General features: G+C 44.9%; 1 protein-coding gene across 4 annotated transcripts in view; it reads right to left on the bottom strand.

The window, feature by feature from the left end:
• The window catches only part of DGKG (diacylglycerol kinase gamma), a 162,236-nt gene that overhangs the window by 63,643 nt on the left and 77,132 nt on the right, over positions 1-21,461 (bottom strand). For all 4 annotated transcript variants that reach the window (XM_061194375.1, XM_061194376.1, XM_061194377.1 and 1 more), the window contains one exon: positions 19,013-19,077. In XM_061194375.1, coding sequence (XP_061050358.1) covers positions 19,013-19,077 — 65 coding nt within the window. The remainder of the gene's footprint in view (positions 1-19,012; positions 19,078-21,461) is intronic.

Raw genomic sequence — 21,461 nt, 5'->3', positions numbered from 1 at the left:
GGAATTCGAACCCCAGCTCCCAACTTCCCATCCTTATCCCTTACGTTTCCACTCCCCCCGCCCCTCCTGCGGCTATGCCCCAAAGGCATCTGAGAGAAGTGGAAAGGTCAGCCAAAGCCACAAGAGCTGGTGACTGCAAAGCTGCGGGCCATTCTCATGCCTGCCTGCGGGCTGGCTTTGATCGCATCTACTGCTCAGGCCACGGGAAGGCCACGAGCTCCAGCTCGAGGTTGGCCGGCTCGTTGCTCAGGACCCCGCGGTGCTTTTCCCCACAGAGTGTGCAGTCTGGGTCTCCCTATTGGTCTCCGGTCTCCACTCTTGCCCCAAAGTAACAAAGGGCCAAACCCACTGGCCTCATCCAGAGCAGTCTCTCTACCCCTTCAAGGGTAATTCTAAGCTGCAGAGAATCTGCTCCCCCTGAGCAGTGACCCTTCTCTTGCACACAAGACAGTTTGTTTCCGTGGACTAGGGACAGAGTCTCCTTTGGTCGGCGCTCCCGAATTCTGCCCGGCACCCGACAGTATCTCCTGCTAAGGGCAGGACTCCAGCACGAAGCCAGCCAAAGTCTGAAACTGGACCCTCCCCCAGTGCAGCACCCAGAGACACACCTGTGTGCAGGCACACACCCAGGCCCAAACAGGGAGGCTTCTCTCAGGCTCTCCATCCACGGGTACCGAGCACACTCACGGCCTCTGATGCTCTGAGGCCCCAGGGTCTCTCCAAAGCCCGACTTGAGAACCGCCACAGTGATGGGAATGCCACCACATGGTCCTGCCACTTTGGGGGTGACCCTCAGGAGAGACAGCTGGTGAGGCAGCTAGGGTTTTCCTCTCCTGAGGGCCTGAGTGTCTAGAGTGTCTTGCAGTCAGTATCTGTCCTTGCCAAGAGAAAACAGCTACCTTCCCCCATCCAAAAACGTAAAAATAAAAATAAAAATAAAATAAAAATCTCACCGAGTTTGGCTGTTTTTAGCAATCCTTTCTCCCTTTGAAGATTTATTTGTGGAATGAAAATCCCCTTCAGGCCTATTTGGCTGAGGCTACAGGGCTCTGAATAAGCTCGATCGCACAGTTCTCAGACAGCAAAATCCAATACGGGGACAAAAAGCAATCCTGCTCCCGGAGGGAGAGGGGCAAAGGCAGATGGGTGTGGGGTCTCTAAGGTTCTGTAACGACTGCTTAGCTGTTGTACAGCTTTTTGATTCCGAGCTACGTTTTGCCAGCACTCACACATCCATCAGCCCAGGAAGCTGGTATCTGAAGGCAGGAAGGGATGGTTAGGGCCGAGGTGGGGAGGACGGCAGATTAGAACATAGCCCTGAACACCTGGAGAAGGTAGGCTGAGGAAGCCCTCAGAAGCTCCTGCTGAGGAAGGCCACTTCCTGGGTCCTGAGCAACCAAGGTTAGAAACTGAGGAACTGTCTCGGGGAGCAGGAGGCAAGCCCCCAAAGTAGGTCCACACCCTCATCCTACCATAATTCACGCTACCAGCATTCCCAGGGAGGCCCCGAGAGAGACGGCAGAGCTTCCCCTCCCTCTCCATGCCCTCCACTCCAGCTCACCCCCAGCTGTTGGGAATCCCTCAGTCCCCACTTATCCAGTGTCTATTTTGTGCTGGACCCGCACTAGCTGCTTCAGGAGCCAAAGGGTCCCCTCACGGGGTCCTCACACCTGTCTTCTGTGGTGGGTGCTATGTGGTTATTTTGCAGATGCGTTTGGGGCTGTTGTTTCTTGGCAAATGCACGGCTGGCCTCGAGTGGTATCGTGGTGTCTGAGGGGTGCTGGTTGAATATCTCTCCCTCCCACAACCAGCCTTTCTGAGCTTGAGGCGCTGCCCCATTTGTGATAGGTCAGGTTACAAAAGTTCCATGCTTAAGCCAGTTGTTTGTCACTCGGAGCACATTTTCCCATAGAAACAATGTTATGTTGAGATTGGGTTCTCAGAGTAACTACCAAAGGCGATTAGCCTGTTAGGTATCCAATGTCTAGTTTTGGACACAGCTGGGTAGAGCTAAAAGCCCTGGTTAGAAGCTAGAAAGGCCTGGGTTCCAGCCCCAGGTCAGTTACTTACTTGCTATGTGGCCTTGGGCAAGTCATTTAGTCTCTTTCCCTTAGTTTCTTCATCTTTGAATTGGGATGATATTCCCTACCTTGCAGGGGTTGTTGGGAATATTAGTTGAGAATGTATACGTGGGTCCTCTGACATACACTCAAATAATGAAGCAATACAACTCCACTGCCACGTATAAAACTGGCTTTGTGGCCTCATGGATTCTGAGTCCCAACTTGAAATACAAATGGCACGTCTTTCCTGCTGAATTTGGATTGGAGAATATTTGCTTTCTTCAACTTCCTGGAAAAGAAACATGGGGACTCTTCCACCCTAAAATCCCTGGTGGCCACCCTTTAGTCTGGGCTGGAGTTCTGATTAGACTGGGACTGGAGTTGCCAGAGGGAAGTAAGAAGCAGAAGAGGTAGGAAGGGGAGGAAAGGGCACGACTCAAGTATGCATCGTATTTCTTCCTTTGGCTTTCATAAAACTGCACGATGATCTGGTTACTTTCTCCGAAGTTTCCTGTGCCTTCCACACCATGAGCCAGTTGGATGCTTCCTGGTCAGAATTAAATACAGAGTAAGGCAGTTTCCTCCTTGCTCCCTCTACCTTTTAAATCATGAAATTGTTTGCAAGGCAAGTCAACAATTCATTTGATGGGGCAGATACCTGAATAAATATCCTCTTCCCATCTTTATTCCATCTTCTTCCTGTGCTGCTTTGAAAAAATCTTAAATGGGAAAGCATCAGCCAGAGCCTCCCTCTGCCTGAGAAGACTGCAGTATACACCGCCAGCAAAATCCTTTCTTTTTTGCCTTTTTGAAAATCTCATCCGTATGCTCTCGGCTTTGCTTCCACTCGGACGTTTGTGACTTCTTCTACTTATGTACACACTCCTAACACCTATTTCAGTGACGGTGATCATGTGAACTTGTCACCCTGACCTAGCATGGTGTTCTGGCTGTGTGTTCTACCCACCACATCTCTGCTGTCTCGGAGGTCATGCTTGTCTCCCCTGTTCACTTTGCCCCGTCACCGTGCAGTTGGCAAACGTGTCCCCACTGTGGATGTGACCCCACTGCCAGTCCCTCGGAGAACTGCTTAGCACCCCCTTTGCCAGGCCTCATATTTCTAGCTCACACCTGCTGCCCCTCTGTGGGTTGTGATTTTAGAGTTTCATTTGAACATTCTACTTTATCCCCTTTAAATCTCATTTTAAAGCTCTCCTGTTTGGTCTTCAAGGCTCCGGCCAAAAATATTTTTCTTGGTTTATGTGACAAGCTCCCAATTCCTTGCCAAGGGGCCTGTCATTCCAGCATCCAAATCCATGGTCCAGAGGAATAGGCGTTCTCAGCTCAGTTACAGAGCAGCTCGTGTTCCCCATACACGCATGCCTGTTTCTTCTAAAATCTTGACTAATGGCTGAGGAAGAGACTAGAGCATCACCTCTGCCCCATGTCCCTTAGTTTCCTACCCAAGATACCAGAGTCACCAGAGATACTAACCAGGATTTCTCTGGATGAGTGACTTGTTCCCACACCCATGGCCAGAAGGGAGAAATAGTCTATGGGTTATTTGAGCATGTTTACTCCTTTTTGTCTTTAATGCAGGGGTTTTCACCAACGTGAATTCAGCAAAATATTGGTCTCACAAGACGCTCTGGGGTATGGGGATTCTGTGGTCAACTAAATTTGGGAGACTAAATAATTTATCCTGCTTTTGCACGGTCTCAGTAGGTTAGAATCTACATATACCAAAGGCTCTACATTATCATACAGAAAAGAAATAGATTTAACTTTGAATTTTCCCATGATTGAGCTCCCCTGTCTTCCTGTGCCTCTCCTTTTAACATCCCGTGGAATGCACTTCAACCAATGCTAATTGCTTGAAGAAGACAACCTGATTGTGACTCCCACAGGCGCTCATCAAACCTCATGATGATCCTGTTAGCTGTTCTACTTTCCCTTCTCCAGAAAGTCCAAATCTATCTCCTTCGGGTACAATCTCATACTTTAATTTTTTTCTCCCCAAAAGGGATTGGGCCTTCCCTCTTTATTTCTATGTTATATCTACTTATTAATCAAACTCTGATTCTGCTTTATGTTCTCTTTGACCTTCTGAGTGCCTTTTCTTTCTGGATCATTTCTTTTAGGATATCTAAGAACCCTTCATCAGTGCAAAGACACTGACCTCTTAGGTTTCCTCAAGCCTATTCATTCTCTCCTTCGGTAGGAGACCAGTTTACATTTGCAACACCAATAATTTGTGACCATGGTGGAGCAAAAAAAAAAAAAAAGTAATTGGCCCCCATCATATCCCTAAGTTTATATTTCCTGGGCATCAGTGTGACAACTTGGAGGCCTACAGATCTTATGAGGCTTGGAAAGGTGTTTGACTTGCACAGTGGTTTTTAAAATTGGAAGATATTTTACATAAACACCTGGAGCCCAGCTTCTCTTGAGAAATCAGATCTGTTAACACTGGGTTGCTTTCCAACCTGGCAACAATTGACCAGAGCTGAGTACTGGCTGCTCCCATTACACAGGGTATATGCTCTCCACTTTGCCAGAGTTACCACCACTCCTTAAAGCCTTATATGCTCCCACTTCCCTCATTTACATTAACTGCCTGTCTCTGCTGACATTTGGATTTGTGAGCCCCTCATATAGACCTCTGTAGTTTCCTCCTGGGAATCTTCCTAAAACTGCCTCAAAAGTGTCTCTCCCACTTCCTTCCCAATCTGATCCTTTCCATCTGTGCTCTGGTACCTTTGGTTATGAGTCCTAGTATGTGTCTGGTTTGAAGGTCTGACCAGCTGCAGGACAGTAAGAGCTGAAGCTGTTGGTATTTGTAAAGATCATGTGCACAGAAATGAAATATCAACCCAAGCCCACCTTTTTGGGGGAGAATTTTTTTCAGTTGTTCGATGTTTATAAATCAGGTACAACCTGGTAAGTTATCAACTATTCAGCAATCATGGAACACCAAGTAATGAACTTGTCCTTTAACTACTGCAGAAGTAGCTTAAGTTCATGTTTACCTTGCCCCTGAATTTCCCACTTTGCACCCATGGATGGTTATTATGAATGTTAACATTATACTATCAAGTCTTGATAATTAAGGGACAAGTTATCCAGTCCCCAAATCTCTTCTTCTTTTCTAACCCATTGACTTACTGTTGGTCATTTAATTTTTCTGTAGTACACTCATCTCCAGTTGGGTGGGGAACACGATTATAAGTACAAATCATGAACCAGGCCATCGGCTCAAGTTGGAGGGCATCCTGGTGTATTTTCCTCACCCCCAACCCTGCAAGTGTTTGCAGAAACCCTGATTATAAGCAGCCTCCACCCCTCTCCCTACCCAAGTTCAGGGACGAGGTGGGACAGAAGACAAAAGGGAGAACCTGATTAACTAGAATGCTCTGTGTTGACGGCTCCAATAAAAGTTTCACTGAGATTAACAGTTCGGGGTTTTAATTTATCCATGACATTCCTACCACCTCTTGCCCTGTGGTAACCCAAAGCTGGAGATTACAGACACACTTTCAGCTAATTGAGTTCAAAGGCAAGGTAGGGTACTTGGCTTGATTGGCACTTTGGAATGCTCTCCAAAACGGTCCACTTTCAAGATTAAAGGGACTCTTCATTCAACAGAATAGAAAACATCTTGTTACTAGACAGTGAGGAATTTCAACCTAAGTGTAGGTTCAATAAACATGAATATTCAGCAATTATGTTAAGTCCCTGATACTTTGACAACTTGAGGGTATAAGTACACTCTTGGAACGAGGAGAGCCTCTCATTCATTGAAGAACATTAGAAGATCGGGAAAAGGCTTTCTTAGTAAAATGTGAAGTGGTAAGGCAAAAAAGACAAAAAACAAAAAACAAATAAAAACCCCCACCACCACTCCTACAATCTTCAAAGTAGAGATCTGTAATCTTCAAAGTAGAGCTCTGAAGACCTCTCTCAGAGTGATGTTTGTAGAAGGGATGCTTATACTGGGAAGGGGGTTAAAACCTAAAATCCAGTCCAAAGCTAAGATTCTATATGTTGTTATTATAGGTAAGAATCACAACACTATGCATTTAAATGAGAGATTCTGCCATGTACTCACATATATACTGCTGTATGTCCTCCTGACAAATTCCTGTATAACAAATAGCATCACACCAGCACCTGAAACATTTCAAATCCATTTATTTATCTACTCTAATTCTCATAAGCATCTTGTGAGAGCATTGTAATTTCCATTTACACACCAGAAAATTAAGAATCAGAGAAGTGACTAACTCGTGAGGGATTAGCATCTACATTTCACATAAGGGTGACACAGCCTGAGATATGGAGTTGTAAAGCCATTTGCTCAGGGTTTCTTGAGAGATAATTCACTTATTTCACTAAAGAGAGTTACTGAGTTTCCTAATAAGTATAGCAAGAAGATGAATTCAGAATTTCCTTTGGCCAAATAATGAATGCAGTAAAATTTTCTTTAGCAGATGTTGATTTAAATGAGGAATTAATCACTTGAATCTTTCTTGAGAGTATCTATTACTCTTCCAAACTCCTTTTAATAAAACTTGTGCAAGTATGAAGAGTTTAAGGAAAATATATTGGAATGAATACGCTAATCACATCAGCTCTAAATATAAAGATGGACTCTGTATCACAGAAATGCCCTTATACAAAAGGACAGTAATTCTCCAACGTTTTAATTAGTAAAGTACGATTAAGGGTGAATAAGATCTGATATTCTTTTCTCTGGAGCTAAAAACAAACAAACAAAAAAACACATTCTGCTAAGTTTAAAAGCCACCTAAGTCAACTTCTGCATGAGAGAATCTGAAATTGTGGTGGCAGAAAAGAGAGAATGACTTATGGATTTTTTTTCAAAATGGATTTCTACTTCCACAAGCAAACAGCATGCATCAAGGTTCAGAGTTTGTACGAAGTTGGTTGGTTTCCATAGCTTTTCTGGCCCTGATATGTACTAACTCCCCCAGGTTAGCAGAGCTGGTTCCCCTTATTTCTATCCTCTTCTTTCCGCTTCCCCCTGGGGTTACCTCTCCTCCTCTCTCCCTGGGTCTCTGTCTGATTTAACAGCCTGCACTAGCCTAACCCTTCAGCAAGGCTCAGTATATAAAGGTCCCCGTGTTTCAGGAACCCTGACATTTTGGCTCTGGAAATACTTGGAAGAATAATTTATTCCTTCATTGATATTTTCAACATTGATATTTTCAAAAAGCATTTGCTGACTCACTACCTCACCATCCACCCGCTCACCTACAGGATAAATTGCAAACTCCTGTGCAGAGCACCGAGACCCTGCTGTAGCTGCCTTCCACCTCACCTCAGAGCCACTCTCCTTTCCTCTTGTGTTCCCGTCTTCTCACACTTCTGCCCTTGGCCCAGCCTGCTTCCCTCCTCCTAGCACACACCCAGCTCCTGTCCTCGTGAATTCCCATTTCTCTCTCAAGCTCACGCTCAAACGTAACCTTCTTTCCAAAGTCTCATCCCACTTTCTCAGTTAGGTGCTCCCACTCATTATTCATGTCCCCTTGTTAAAACAAGGCTCACCATATTATATGGTTTTTCCATCCCTTGTGAGGGTTTGAGGGAGGGTTGGTATTGGGAGTTAAGTTGTGTTCCCCAAGAAGATCTGTTGAAGTCCTAACCCCCAGTGCCTCAGCATGTGACCTTATTTGGAAATAGGGTCTTTGCAGATGTCATCAAGTTAAGAGGAGGCCATCCTGGATTAGAGCGGGCCAAATCCAATGACTGATGCCCTTATAAGAGGAGGGAAACTTGGACAGAGAGACACAGAAACACAGAGGGAGAATGCCATGTGAAGACAGAGGCGGAGATTGGAGTGATGCAGCTACAAGTCAAGGAATGCCAAGAATTGCTGGCAACCACCAGAAGCAAGCGAAGAGGCATGGAACAGATTCTCCCTCAGAGCCTGGGAAGGAACCAACCCTGCCGACATCTTGGTTGCAGACTTCTAGCCTCCAGAACTGTGAGAGAGAAATTTCTGTTGCTTTAAGCTACCCAGTTAGTGGTAATTTGTCACGGCAACCTTAGGAAACTAATACAGTTGCTAAGAGCCTCTATATATGCTCATCTTCCCAACTAGGCCCACGGACTTCGGCAAGTAGGGCCTGTGGTAATCCATCTTTCCTCTTGGCCCCAGCACCATGCTAACAGAATAGATGCTCAATACGTTCTGGCCGAATGAGGGCATGTGCTCAGCACCACCCTTCTGGTTTTAAGTCAGTGGATCCCCAAAGGGTTCAGACCCTGCTCTGAGTGAGCAAGCTTGTGAACGAGGTAGAGAGAGTTTGGTGCCAAAATGATGACTTATAGAAGACAAAGAGGAAAAATCAAAGTAGGAAAAAATGTGTCAAAAACCTTGTAGATGGATTCTAAGAAAAAGCAGAGGCCAGGGCTGGGGGTGGGCAGGGAGGGACTCTTCAGAATATTTTAGAGTGCATTTTGAAACAAGTGCTAGGTGATGATTAGGTCCCAGAAGGAGATGTCATCCTAGACTGAGAAATTAAGGGCACTTGGGGGAAGGTGGGAATAACGGAGCAAGCAAACAGTAAGACTGCCCCGGTGTTTGGGAAGGAGAACTTTATAAAGGGCCCTGAAGGCAAAGCAGGTGCATTTAAATTCTATAAAATGGGACGTGGGTTGTAGCAGCAGATTCTCATGGGGCAGAATCGCGACAAAAGCCACGAGCAGCTCCAGGTAGGGTGGGCCTGAGAGGGAAGAGCATCAGCATGGGCCAGGGGGCTGCTGAGGACATGCTGAGGAGCAGTCATCTTGGGGCCCAAGTGGGAACTGAGGAATAAAGTGGGTGAGGGGTCTCTCAGGGACCCCTGGTCATTGGTGGGGTGGAAAGCAGGGGCTCCCATTTGGTAGCACAGTGACTCACTCCTGGGCTCAGAGAAGATGATGTGTTTGTCAGCCCAGATGAATGAGGCTGTCTTCTGTTTTTAGAAATCTTTGCAAGACATTCCACAATACTTCTCTCAATAACTCATTTTAGCCTTTAATATGTCTCCAAGCCAGGCGATTCTTCCTCCCATTCCAAACGGCAATTCCTCACTTTAGAAGTACATTCTTCCCCTCGCATTCTTTCCTGAGCCGAGAGGAAGAGTAAGGAGGTGTGGTCACTATTTCCTGTTGTGAATCCTTCACACCCTTGAGGCCCATTCCCAACACATTCTCTGCTTCTCCTCTCCAGGAAAAATGATTTTTTAAAAAAGTTTTCTCATGGGCCTTGTTAATTGTCTCTGCGGCTCTTCTCTTGTCTCTTTCCTGAGTGCGCCTTTGGTCATGGGGCACCAAACTGGGCATTCAGGGAGGCAGGAAGTGTAGTGGGTTGAATGGAAGCTGTGGAGTCAGACAGACTAGGTTTGAATAGCCACTCCCCTAATTAGTTGTATGTTCTTTAGAAAGTTGTATAATCTCTCTGAGCCTCAATATTCTCATCTGTAAAATGGAGCAATAATATTTATGTGCTCCTTGGAGAATTGTACCAGTTAAAAATAATACACATAAAACTCTTGAAAGCATTCAATAAATGATGGCTCCTATTGTTAGTATGAGTTGGAGCAATGCTGATTATATTGGGCTTATCACCTTCGTGAGCACTGCAATACAGCCTGATAGTCATGCATGCTTAAAAAACTACACCACTGCAGAGTCCAGATGGCAATTCTTGCTACCTCTGATGGTCACATAAAACACAAACTGGTCTTTTTCAGATATAGCAAAACTATGTACAGGACCAGGAACTGTGCTAAGAGAATTATATCTTTTTATTTGCTCTCCACAAAAGTAGAACTGCATAACATATCAAGTAGTTATTTCATTTGCAAAGGGACTTGAGTAATACCATCTTTAAAACTCTCATATTAACTGAACAAAATCACTGGAATTTTTTTAATTGGAAAAGACAATAAAACTCCCACTGCAGATAAACTCACTCCAATCAGCTCCTTTATATCATTTTTCTTTTATAACCTGTAAGTGCTACTGGGTTAATAATGTTTTAACCCAGTGTATACCATGTGATCTTAAGTAAATAAGATTGTGCAGCAAAGTGCTGAAGGAAAATACGTTAGAATGCTAATAACGTTTACTTTTTTGGGGGGGGTACAATGTGATTTATTTTTCTACAATAAGCCTTTATTTGAATAAGGAAAATTTGTTTAAAAAATAGTACATAAAACTTTATAAGGACATATTATCATAATTATTTTAAAATATGTGTATCAAGTAAACTGCTGGAATGCACAAAATTGGCAATATTATGTTTTTGAGTGATGGGAATATGAGTGATTGGTTTTTCCTTTAACTTTTCTGAACTTTACAAATTATTTATAATGATTTTGAAATATACTATGATATCATACTATATGATATATTATTAAATTATATAATGATACCTGTACTGTTATTTTATTGAAGATACTCTGTCAAGATAAATGAAAAAAATGTCATGTTTTTTTGATGACTCCTACCCTATGACCAATAGATATTTACCTGTCCCTCTTAGAGAATCTCCAAATCTCAGAGTTTTAAGGGCTTTTCTGAGTCATTTAACATGACTATTATCTATGTGGGTTCTGTCTTTGTAATAATAAGAATGTTAATAATAATAATAGCTGGCATTGACGTGCCGAACCTCTGTAACAAGCATTTTAAATGCACTGTTTCATTGGATCTTCAAAATAATTCTACGAGGTAAGGCACTTGTGGTAGGCGGAATAATATCCTGAAGATGTCCATGTTCTAACCCCTGGAACCTGTGAATATGAATATGTTACGTTACATGGCAAAGGGCAATTGAGGTTGCAGTTGGAATTTAAACTGGCAGTCAGCTGACCTTGAGGGGTGAGATTATCCTGGGTTATCCGAGTGAATCCAATGTAATCACAAGAATCCTTTAAGGGGAAGAAGGAGGCAGAAGAGAGACTGTCAGAGGGATGCAATGTGAGAAAGACTTGACTGGCCATTGCTGGCTTTAAAGATGGAAGGCGGCTATAAGCCAAGGAACGTGGTCAGTCTCTAGATGCAGGAAAAGGCAAGGAAATTTATTTTCCCCTAGAGCCTCCAGAAAGGAATGCAACCCTGATGTGACCTTGATTTTAGCCCAGTGAGACCTATTTCAGACTTCTGCCCTCCAAAACTGTGATGTAATAAATGTGTGTTGTTTTAAACCACTAGTTTGTGGTAATCTGTTACAGCAGTCGTAGGAAACTAATACAGTATTATATTCCAATTTTACAGGTGAGCAGACTGAAGTTTACAAGAGTAGCTTGGTCAAGATCACATACAAGTGGTTAGTGCAACTCCAGCATTTGAATCCAGGTTGTCTGATGACAGAACCTGCCCTCCTGGGCACTTGGCTCCACTGGAGCTCCAAAATGATTGTCCAGCGCCTGCTTGGGCGTAACATGTGAAAACTCACCACACCTGTTCCCCTACCCATTAGCCCCCTGCACTTGAGGATGGCCTTAATCAATTCCTTGGTGGAATTGATGTCCTTTATATGGGGCTCAAATTGGTCTACCCAGTCACTTTTCCCATTGATTTTTCACTCAAAATAACCTAATTCCTCCTTTATGAGAAGCACTTTTAAAATATTTGAGGCCAATAATCACTTCTTCCTAAGTCTTCTCTTTGGGTGAAACAATCCGCAATTTAGCCCTTCCTTATAAGACATGGTTTCAGATTCCAGCACTTTCCTGACCTCTCTCTTCTGGAAAGCATCCAGACTGTCAACACCCATTTGAGGACCTAGCCAGTTCCTACCTTACTGTCAATGTGTGTACTTTGATTTTCTTCCATGAGGTTATCATGCTAACCTTAACCCTTCTGAACTTCATCATATACTATATCTTGAGCTCTTTGATGGAAATATTTCTAGAGAGCAATCAATAAATAAATACTGATAACTTTTGGAATATCTGGCCTAAAGACTTGAAAACAAAGCTGGCTTTCAAGTTCCTTCTGATATCATCACAAACTGATTCCACTCTTCGTTGACATGAATCATACCTGGCAGGATACGTTCCAGCCTGGCGGGGGCTAGAAGAAAAGGCCTGTTAAGCTACAGTAAGGAACTGTTCTGGCGAACAAGCAACTTTGTAAGGAGCCTTGAGATATCATAGGCTGCTCGTGTGTACCAGTCTGAGCAGTTGTGCTGTCTGTTCCAACGTGGACTGGGGAGCCAGGGGGAAAATGAAGGAAATGTTAAGAGTCCATGTGATTTCATATCATTTAAAACACTGTGAATCTTTAGAGCAGAGACCTGCACACAAAGATTAACAGCAGCCTCCTAAAATCTCTGACCATCCACAGCTTTAAATGATCTATGTTGCTGTTCCCTCGTTCCTGCAAATAATCAAGGGCTGACTGTAAACAAATAAGACAGCCAAAAAAACCCTGGTCTTCAGCAGTTGCGTGATGATGAACGCCTGGTGAAAAAAACACGAACCCATATTTCATTCATTTCACTAGCTGCGTCTCTCTCTAGGAGGGATGGGGGATAAAACATTTTTGTGGGCTAGTGTAGAAACATTTGACTAATTAAGTAAGTGGTTCTGTCAGACCTGACTTGAAGACTTGAAGGTACTTGAACACAAAGCATAAGGTTTGCATTTCCTTTATAAATACATAGGGGAGTAAGAATAAAAACAGAAAATGCCATAATCAACTTCACTTGGGGCTTTTCTGAATCCTACATGTTTGAAAAAAAATAGTTTATATATTAAATATATATTGAAGCAAACAGGTGCAGACAGTTTGGACTTCTGAGTCCTACCTAGGGCAGGTCTGTCTTGGGCTGCTGAGTGTTAGATAAGAAGAAGCAAACCCAATTCAGGCACAGAATGAAGATTTTAACCCTGATGTATCTGCTGCTGTTGTACATTTATGCTTTGGGAAAGTCAAAAATCTGGGCCGTAACACTGGGCTCCCTCACAGGGCTCCTGGAAAGAATAGCTTAGAATGGTCTCATTTTCAGATACAAAAAGAATATCTTAAGTAAATGGTGATACAGTTTGTGCTTGTGATTGCAGAGCATGCTACAGGTATTCAAGAGAGGAGGCCTTTTTGCTTCCAGAACTGTATGGCTTGAGCTTTGCTGGCTTCTGCTTTGCCTCCCACAGAACATCTCTGTGTCCATCTAAAGTGGGAGAAGAGATGCTCGGAGGGTGAGGGGAGAGCGAGCATCAGCGAAGGAAGGGGAATCACACCTCCAGTGTCTGACTGCCCTGGGCCACCCACCTACCCACCAACTGTGCACTCCATGGCCCCAGCTGGTAAGCCCAGATTTTCCATGGAGCGCATGGCACCTGTCCTGCAACTCCCCCTTACTCACTCCCACCCTGTTCCTCCAGTTATAATGTCAACAGGGGTCTGTGACCCCTACCTCTAGCCTGAAATTGGCATTTGGACTTAAACTCCCTGGTCTTCAGACCCCAAATCTCTGCCTCTTGAACACCCATGGAGCCAATGAAGGGAATTTTTACTACAGCTCCAGTCTGTAGAATCCAATCCAATCCTGGCTAACTGGTGCCATCTTCCCACCCCCTAAGAGGATTTGGACAGATACAATGTATCACAGCTGGCATCTCCTCCAACTTTTAGCTGTCCTCCAACTTTTCAGGTCAAGGGCCATGTCAATGAAGCAAAGACTCTATAACTGAATCCCACTTGCCACTCCACCAGAAAAGCCTTTTATTGTCAATGCCTTACTGGCAAATTTAAGGCAATGCTTTCCTTGTGCTTGTCATTCAATAATATGCAGCAACAAATATTTACTAAGAACCTACTATGTGCCATGCACTTACACATTATCTCATTAAATACTTATAGCAACCTTGTAAGATTCAGGGGAGGAAGCAAAGGATTAAAGAGATTAAGTAACTTGCCCAAGGTCACATAGCTAGTAAGTGGCAGGGCCAAGTTCTGATGCCAACTTAGACTATACCCTGCTGCCTCATTCTATAAATACCTATTAAGGGCTTAGTTATTTGCAAGATGTATTGCCAGCCTCTTAAGGACTCAGGCTTCATTAGGGCTTCTGGGGAACCCCTCATCAGCTACTCCACGGGCCTGGCTCCAAGAAAGTGAACACTCCACAGCCCGCTCGTGACTCAAGGACTTTTGGGAAAGGTGGTCAGCTTCTGGTAGGAATGAAGCTCTGTTTTCGGTCCCTTTCAAGGACCTAACAGGAAATATCTTGCTTCAGCCTAAACTGCTGAGGGACATATTCAAGTGGATGGCACTCAGCAGGTTTGGAATACCACATTCCTCAAGTGCTCTGAGTTTCTGAGCAACAGTGAAAAAATCCCATAGTTAGACTTCTCTTTCTGGATACTCACTGACAGTGACATGGGAATTAGGTAACTTATATGTATCTGTCCCATACATACAAAACGCTTCACAGAGAGTGAGTCCAGAAACTTCGTGGGGGACTGGTTCTTGGATACCTGGAAGACACTGCTGGCTCCTCTGCTAATTCTGACTACCGCCTGTTTGAGGGACTGATAATCCGTCCCCCTCCTCTCCTAACTGAAACCCTCTTTCCTCCATTCTTTTACCTTTATTGCCAACTCCTCACTCTGTGAGCCCTGGCAAATGTGTCTTCTTTTTTTGATCTCCTCTCTCCTTGCTCGGACCAGTTCATGGCTGTGAGATCTGTATAGCTGTATGGGAACCCACACTGAGAAGGGCCCTGTGGTTGGTTTAATGCTCTGCTGTCACTGACTTGAAATTCTTAATGATTTTTGAGCAAGATGCCCCACACTTCACTTTGCACTGGGCTACGCAAGTCATGTAGTCAGTCGTGCTCCTTGCTGTGGACACTGAGATAGGGAGAAGAGTCCCACCGCACAAGGTAAGAGTGGTGGGATAGCTGCGGTCCCTCTCTGGAACTCAGCAGGCACTTCCACATAGAGACCATCCATAAAGGTGGATCCAACTGATACTAGCTCCACCTTCCTCAGCCTCAATTTCTTCATCTCTAAAATGGGGACAGTAGCATTTACCCTTGCATGTCATTGCAAGCACTGGGTGGGATCATGTATAACGTACCCATCAGAATGTTTGATATACAATTGGTATTTGCTTGATGCAATCCATGGAAGACAGCAAGTGCAGAAAACAGAGTTTGAACTCTAGAATTAGAAGCTGGCTTAAATCATATCAGCCCCACTGCTTAAAAAGATGTATGACCTCGGCTGGGTGACTTGGCTTCTCCCAGCTTCAGTTCCATTATCTGGGAATGTTAGTATTTACCTCGTAGGGCAGTTTGGGGATTCAAATATTCTAATGTATTTAAAATAACTAGTTTATCACCTGGCATGTAGTAGGAGCTCAAAAAGTAACAGTTCTTAGTTTGGTTCCCTTACAACACAATTTCTGCACTCTAAACAATTCATTTACAAGTGATGTTAGGATACGACCATTATTAAGTGTCTTATATGATACAGCTTCCTGTATACTCTATGACCTACAACATGTAGCCTCCTTGTATGTGAAAATCATTTTGTAAAAAATATTTGAGGCTTATTTTTTCTTTGCTAGACTATGAATTCCTTGAAGGCAGGAACCATGTCTTATTTCCCCTTGTGTCCTAGAACACCTTCTAACACATTATATAATCTCAGGTGAATTAAATCTCTCTTTCGTTTATGCCAACGAGATGATAAATATCATAACATTACTAAGTTAGCAATTAGTAATTAGCCTGTTAATGATTAGGAAGTAGAATGAACTCAATATAGCCCTATCCCTGCCATTAAAGGTCTTCTAATACTTGACATCACACCTGGCTCATCATCCAGCATCCTTGGGTCTGGTTCTTACTCCATGAACAAAACGATTCCACAGGGAACAACAGTTTTGTGCAACCAACCACCTTCCTTGCCAACAAACAACCTATGTCGAGAGGCCACTGGGGGAAGAATTTCCTGAAACCCCAACAGTTGAGTCATAATTTGATGCCTCTTAGGACTCAAAGAGGGCTCAGAACTGTTGCTTTTAACAGTTTGAGTGGTTATGGGTCCCTTCAAGAACCTTCTGATAGTTATGGACATTCTCTCCAGAAAAATGTACTCAATGTCTTACATACAATTCCAAGGTGTCTTCAGAGCTCCTGCAGCCCTTGTACCTAGGTTAAGAATTCTTGTTATAATAGCGCAGAAAACTGAATGAGCAACGCAAAAGATTCAAGTTTCCTGATAAATTCTAGCCCTGACTAGTCGCATTCCCTTGTTCAAAACAAAGCAAAACAAAACAGTTACAAGTCCCTAGATTTAACCTCAGGGTTATCCCTGAGGGCCTAGTCCCAGGCATTAACAGTAAGGGCATCCAGCCAAGCAGTGACTACTCTTTGGAAAACCTAAGTTTAGCTGAGTAAAACTGAAGCCTTGTTTGATAATATCATTTACATTTCCAAATCCCCGTATCAAGCTTTCTTCCTATCCCTTGTGGCCCTTCCTAAATTTAGCTGCTGGTGTAATGGGGTAACCATGGCAACAACCACCTGCCTATTTAAAACCATCTCCAAAGCTAAATAAGGAATCCTGGAAAAACATGGCTGCTCGCCTGCCTCTCAGTGGACAAACTGGGCACTCCTGGGTATTTTCAACATGAGCAAGCAGGCAGGGTAGAAGCAGCATGGACTCAAAGTTCTTAATAGGAAGTGTTCTGGGACCTTGTGAAACAGGGCCTACCTCTACGCCACTATGTCTTCACTTGTTAGTAGGCACATGGATTTACATGCAAATCCCTGTGTCTGGCATCCTTAGGCGACCACATGACCTTGACCTCAACCAGGTTAAGAGTAAGATGCACACCTAACTGCAGAGAGTAGTCTTGTTGATGGAAACTGGGAAGTGGGGAGGAAAAGCAGTCATTCAGATCACAGGGAAACTGTTCATACTTGGGGTTGAAATGAACAGTTACAACTTTTTTCTGACAGAGGTAGCTTTCTAACTGTACTTAATCATGTGGATAATTGATGATTGCTCTATTTATGTCATATGTTGACTGTCTATTGATTTTTGGAGTATGGAGAAATTCTTCCCTCCTTCTGCTTCCTTGCTCTCTACAAACTACGGAGGTTTTGCTTCTTTCCACTAAAGGAGACCACACAACAGACCACACTGAATAGCTTGCTCTTGCCCAAGCAGGCTGTTTTCCATCACTCCTTTGGATCTTTTGGTACATTTGGTTCCTTCTCGCTGGGTTGACCTTCTCTTTCTGTCAACCTGGAAAGTACTTACTTGTTTTCTGTGTCTTGGTTCAGGCATCTCTCTAGTTGGAAGACCCTCCACATCAAATTCCATGCCCTTGCTTTATGTCACCTTGATTCATATCATTTAACACAAATCACTCTGCAATGCTGCTTTCCAGTCTGTCTCCACCCCTGCACTGTGAGCCCCCTACACATGTCTATCCAAAACACCTATACAACAGTGCCTGGTACTGTTTTCAAAAGATACATTCGTTGAATGAATGAACAGAACCCCCCATGGATTTCACAAACATTTGGCGTCCTATCAAGCATGTGTGCATGAGTATGCACAATGGTATCTGTGTAAAAAGAGGACCGTAAAAGTCTGGAATGGATGGAAGAGAAGGAGTATTTTTTTAAAGTGATCTTTTTGGTGTATATATTAGAGTGAAAAAGACTGTGAGAAGAGCATCAGTTGATCTGTAAGTCTGTGACTATAATAGCAGTAGGGGCTGAAAATATACACGTTAATAGTGTTCTGTGAGCTGACTTGGTGTGTGTGAGAGAAAGTACATTCTAATAAGGTTAGCTCAGCTACTATTAGACTCCACAGATCACTTTTCCTGAAGTCAAAGTAGCTTCATTACGTTCAGTTTCTGACCCCGAAAAAGACTTTCTGATTCTTGGTTAACCTCCCAGCCATGGAGTCCGGGGAAAGGAGGAGGGATGAAAATGATGGAGGTCTGTGGGAGTGCCTGGCTTTACATGAACGTGTGCGGGTAACACGGGACTTCTGCTTGGCGGGCTAAATAAAGTCAAGTCTCTTAGACTCAATCTGAGCCCAAATTAATACCCCCTCTCCTCCCCACCTGCCTGAGAGGGGGGGGGTGGGATCAAATGGTCACTTAGATAAGCTCCAACAAAAAGGAAAGAGAAAGAATGCAAATTAACCACCGAGAAGAGGAAAAGGAGGGAGAAAGGTAACTGAGCAATCCCAGGGTAGCTATATGCCACCCGCCGGCAGAATGGTTTGACTTTGCAAATGATCTGGTTTTCTTTTTGCTTGGTTTTTGGACCTCACAGCCTGCCTGCACAGGTGCGCGGGCTGAGGCTGGGCTCGGGTGGGCTCCCCGCCTCTGCAGGGCCTCCCTCTGCTGCCCTCTGCCGGCAGGGAAGGCGGAGGCGGAGGCGCCGCCCTCTCGGCCCTCTCGGCCCTCTCGGCCCTCTCGGCCCTCTCGGCCCTCTCGGCCCGGGACGCGAGCGGCCACCCCCTCCTCTTTGCGACGAGGGGAAGCTGAGGCCTCTGCCCCCTGCCAGCCCCTCACCCGAGGAATCAAGGGACTGGGGCTGGGAGCAGTTGGTTTTGAGAAAGCGGCGCGCCCCAGGAGGGGGATCCAGTTAGTCAAGCGCAGACCCCCACTCCCCAAGGCGGGCGCACCACGCCCTCCCTCCTGGCCCCAGGCCCTCCCTCTGCACATCACCCTCTGCGAGGGGACAGGCCACCAGACTGCGGCAGGTTTCTGACATTGCTTTCTTCTTGGAAATGGAAGCCCTCCTTCCGGCAACGTGGCAGGAAAAGCGCTGGGCAGCCGGGCCGAGAACATTTCGGTGAGAGCAGGTGGAGGCCTGGGACAGGCCCGTGGCCGCGCGGGCAGGGCAGGCGGGCAGTGCAGCCCCGGCTACACCCGCTGGGCCCTCTTACCTGCTGTTGAATTTTTCAGGGTGTTTCTCTCTCATCACGTGGAATCTGTGTGCGATGGAAGCATCCTGAAAGGCAAAGGAACAGAAAGCAGATCCCTGGTTAGTGGTCCTGACCCTGCATAATGTGGAAGGAAGGGAAGCGAGCACACGCTCTCACCGAAATCCCCCAGATCTCACAGGGGAGACCAGGGAGGCCCTCACAGAGGCTGGACACCAGGTCCAAGGTTAGGGGCCAGCGCCCCCCATCCTGTTAGAGTCTGCAATGTTCACTCTCTACCCGCCCGAGTTCAGGGAGAGCGAAAGGGGACGCAGCTGCCCTTTGGGGGCAGGGAGCGTGTCTGGGTCTGTGAGCAGTGAGAACACAGAAGCCCACGTGGGGCTGAGTGTGAGTGTTTGCAAATGCCTCACCCTATTCACTCTTTAAAAAAACACTTTGTATTCTGGAATATTCATAAGAAGCTGCAAAAATAGTACCGAGAGTCCCTGTGTCCCTTTCACCCAACTCCCCCCAGTGATAACATCTTGCATAACTCTCTAAACCAGAAAACTGATGTTGGTAGATGCTGTTATATATTAACTCTTAATCATCCATATCAGTAGATAGAATTGGTAGCATTGGATAACAGGCTTAGCAGATAATTAAAAATATATTTAAACTTCTGGCTTCTGCCTCTTGATCACTCCACGGAAACAACTCTCCCCAAGGTCAGTAAGAGTCTCATTATCACATTCTATGGACACTTTGCTGTCCTCCTATTAGCACATTCCTTTGCTGCACTTTGGCCACCTGCTCCTCAGAACTCACAGGATAGTTCTCATGTCACCATGCTTCCGGGCTCTCCATGCCCGGAGCAGGACTTCACAGCCCTGAGCCCGTTCTGCAGCCTACACTCCATGCCACGGGCCATCTCGAGTTCTCACAGTTGTTACTAACATGTAGCTGCTGATGTCTCCACAGTGTATCGCTCTAGAACCAAACCTGAATTTCAGTCCTAAAACTGAACTCATCTTTCTTCCTCAAATTTGGTCCTCCACCCTTGTTAATGGTCTCCTTTTCCAGCAAAAGAATGTGCTACGCCCCACCTTCACAGCTCAGGCCTCCCCCCAGCACATCTGGGGGGGGGGGCAGGTGGTGGGTTTTAGAAATAAACAGGTTAATTGAGCTAGGAATGGTGGGGGTGGGGTGGGAGAGGGTGGGAGGGGAGAGGGTGGGGGAGGGTGGGAGGGGAGGGGGTGGGGGGAGTGGCGACAGAACAAGGGAGCTGATTCAGATTTGTGCAGGGAAAAAAAAGATACAGAAACTCATTTACTGGACTGTGTAGCTAAAAGAAAACTCAAATTTCACACGGTGAATTTTCAGCTAGTGCATATTAATTCCTTTTCTTGATATGGAAATTCGACAAAAGAAAATTTCTGAAAAAAAAATTTTTTTTAACATCAGGAGGTGTAGCTCAGTGAAGAAGCTTATTTTGAGCATGTGCTGTGTGTGGGGAGTAAAATACAGGCTAAGGGTGAGGACAGAAAATCCAGAGGCAAGTTGGGGGCAAAGAGGAGCTTTTGTAATATTTGCACTTGGCAGAGAAGTAAACCCAGCTAGCAGCCCCTGTTGAAAGGCAGACAGGACAAGTCAAGGATATGGGCTTATTTTATGGTTGGCAAACACTCTTTGCTGAAACAATGTATCAGGAATTTAACATTTTAACTCTAGTTATTGATTTCTTTGTTAGTTTTTTGTTTAAGACACATCAAGAGTTGAAGTTTAGGCACCCCTGTGGACAATGGTGGGAGAGGTGCAACACCTTGCGGGGGCCTCTGTCCTCTGGGCCTATCCAGCCTGCACAGCTTCTCCAGGCAGGAGCGCTTCATGCCCCCAGTTCCCTCCTCTGAGCAAGTTTCGTGAACACTCTGAATAAGATTCATGTGACATCTGTCAAATGCTTCTTTAGAATTCAAGAAAACATTCCATCTACTTGTGTTCTTTTGAAGCACTAATTTTCTTCTGTCAGGAAAAAAGAAAGAAGAAAGAAAAGAAAAAAGCAATCACATGTTGCCTGGCACGATTTGTACTTCACTGTCCCCTGCCCCCAACACTGTTATGACTGGCTCCTGTTTTTTTAATTCCCTGGGATATGTGCACAGGCCCCTGCCCTCTGTGTAGTTCCGATTATCCTTGTTTTTCTTTTCTTTTCCATAACTAGGTTTTGCAAAGCTTCTTTTCACAAAGACCAGCCTTTACAATATTACTAGTTAAGCATGTGGTTCCTAATTTGACAATGTAATCCCGTGGTAAATACACAAAGTGGTTAGAGGGAGCTGAGCAGGTCCTTTGCTGTTCAGTTTTGAAAAGGCAATGCTGGTAAAGACTCTGACCATGTTTCTCTACCTGGGGATTAAAAAGAGAGGCAAGATTCACCTCCATCCTCTTCTGGGCTTCTCTGTGCCAGGCACTG

Source organism: Eubalaena glacialis, chromosome 6 (genome assembly GCF_028564815.1).
Source record: "Eubalaena glacialis isolate mEubGla1 chromosome 6, mEubGla1.1.hap2.+ XY, whole genome shotgun sequence".
Lineage (NCBI taxonomy): Eukaryota > Metazoa > Chordata > Mammalia > Artiodactyla > Balaenidae > Eubalaena > Eubalaena glacialis.
Note: the sequence above shows the minus strand (reverse complement) of the source record. Positions and strands in the feature narration are given on the sequence as shown.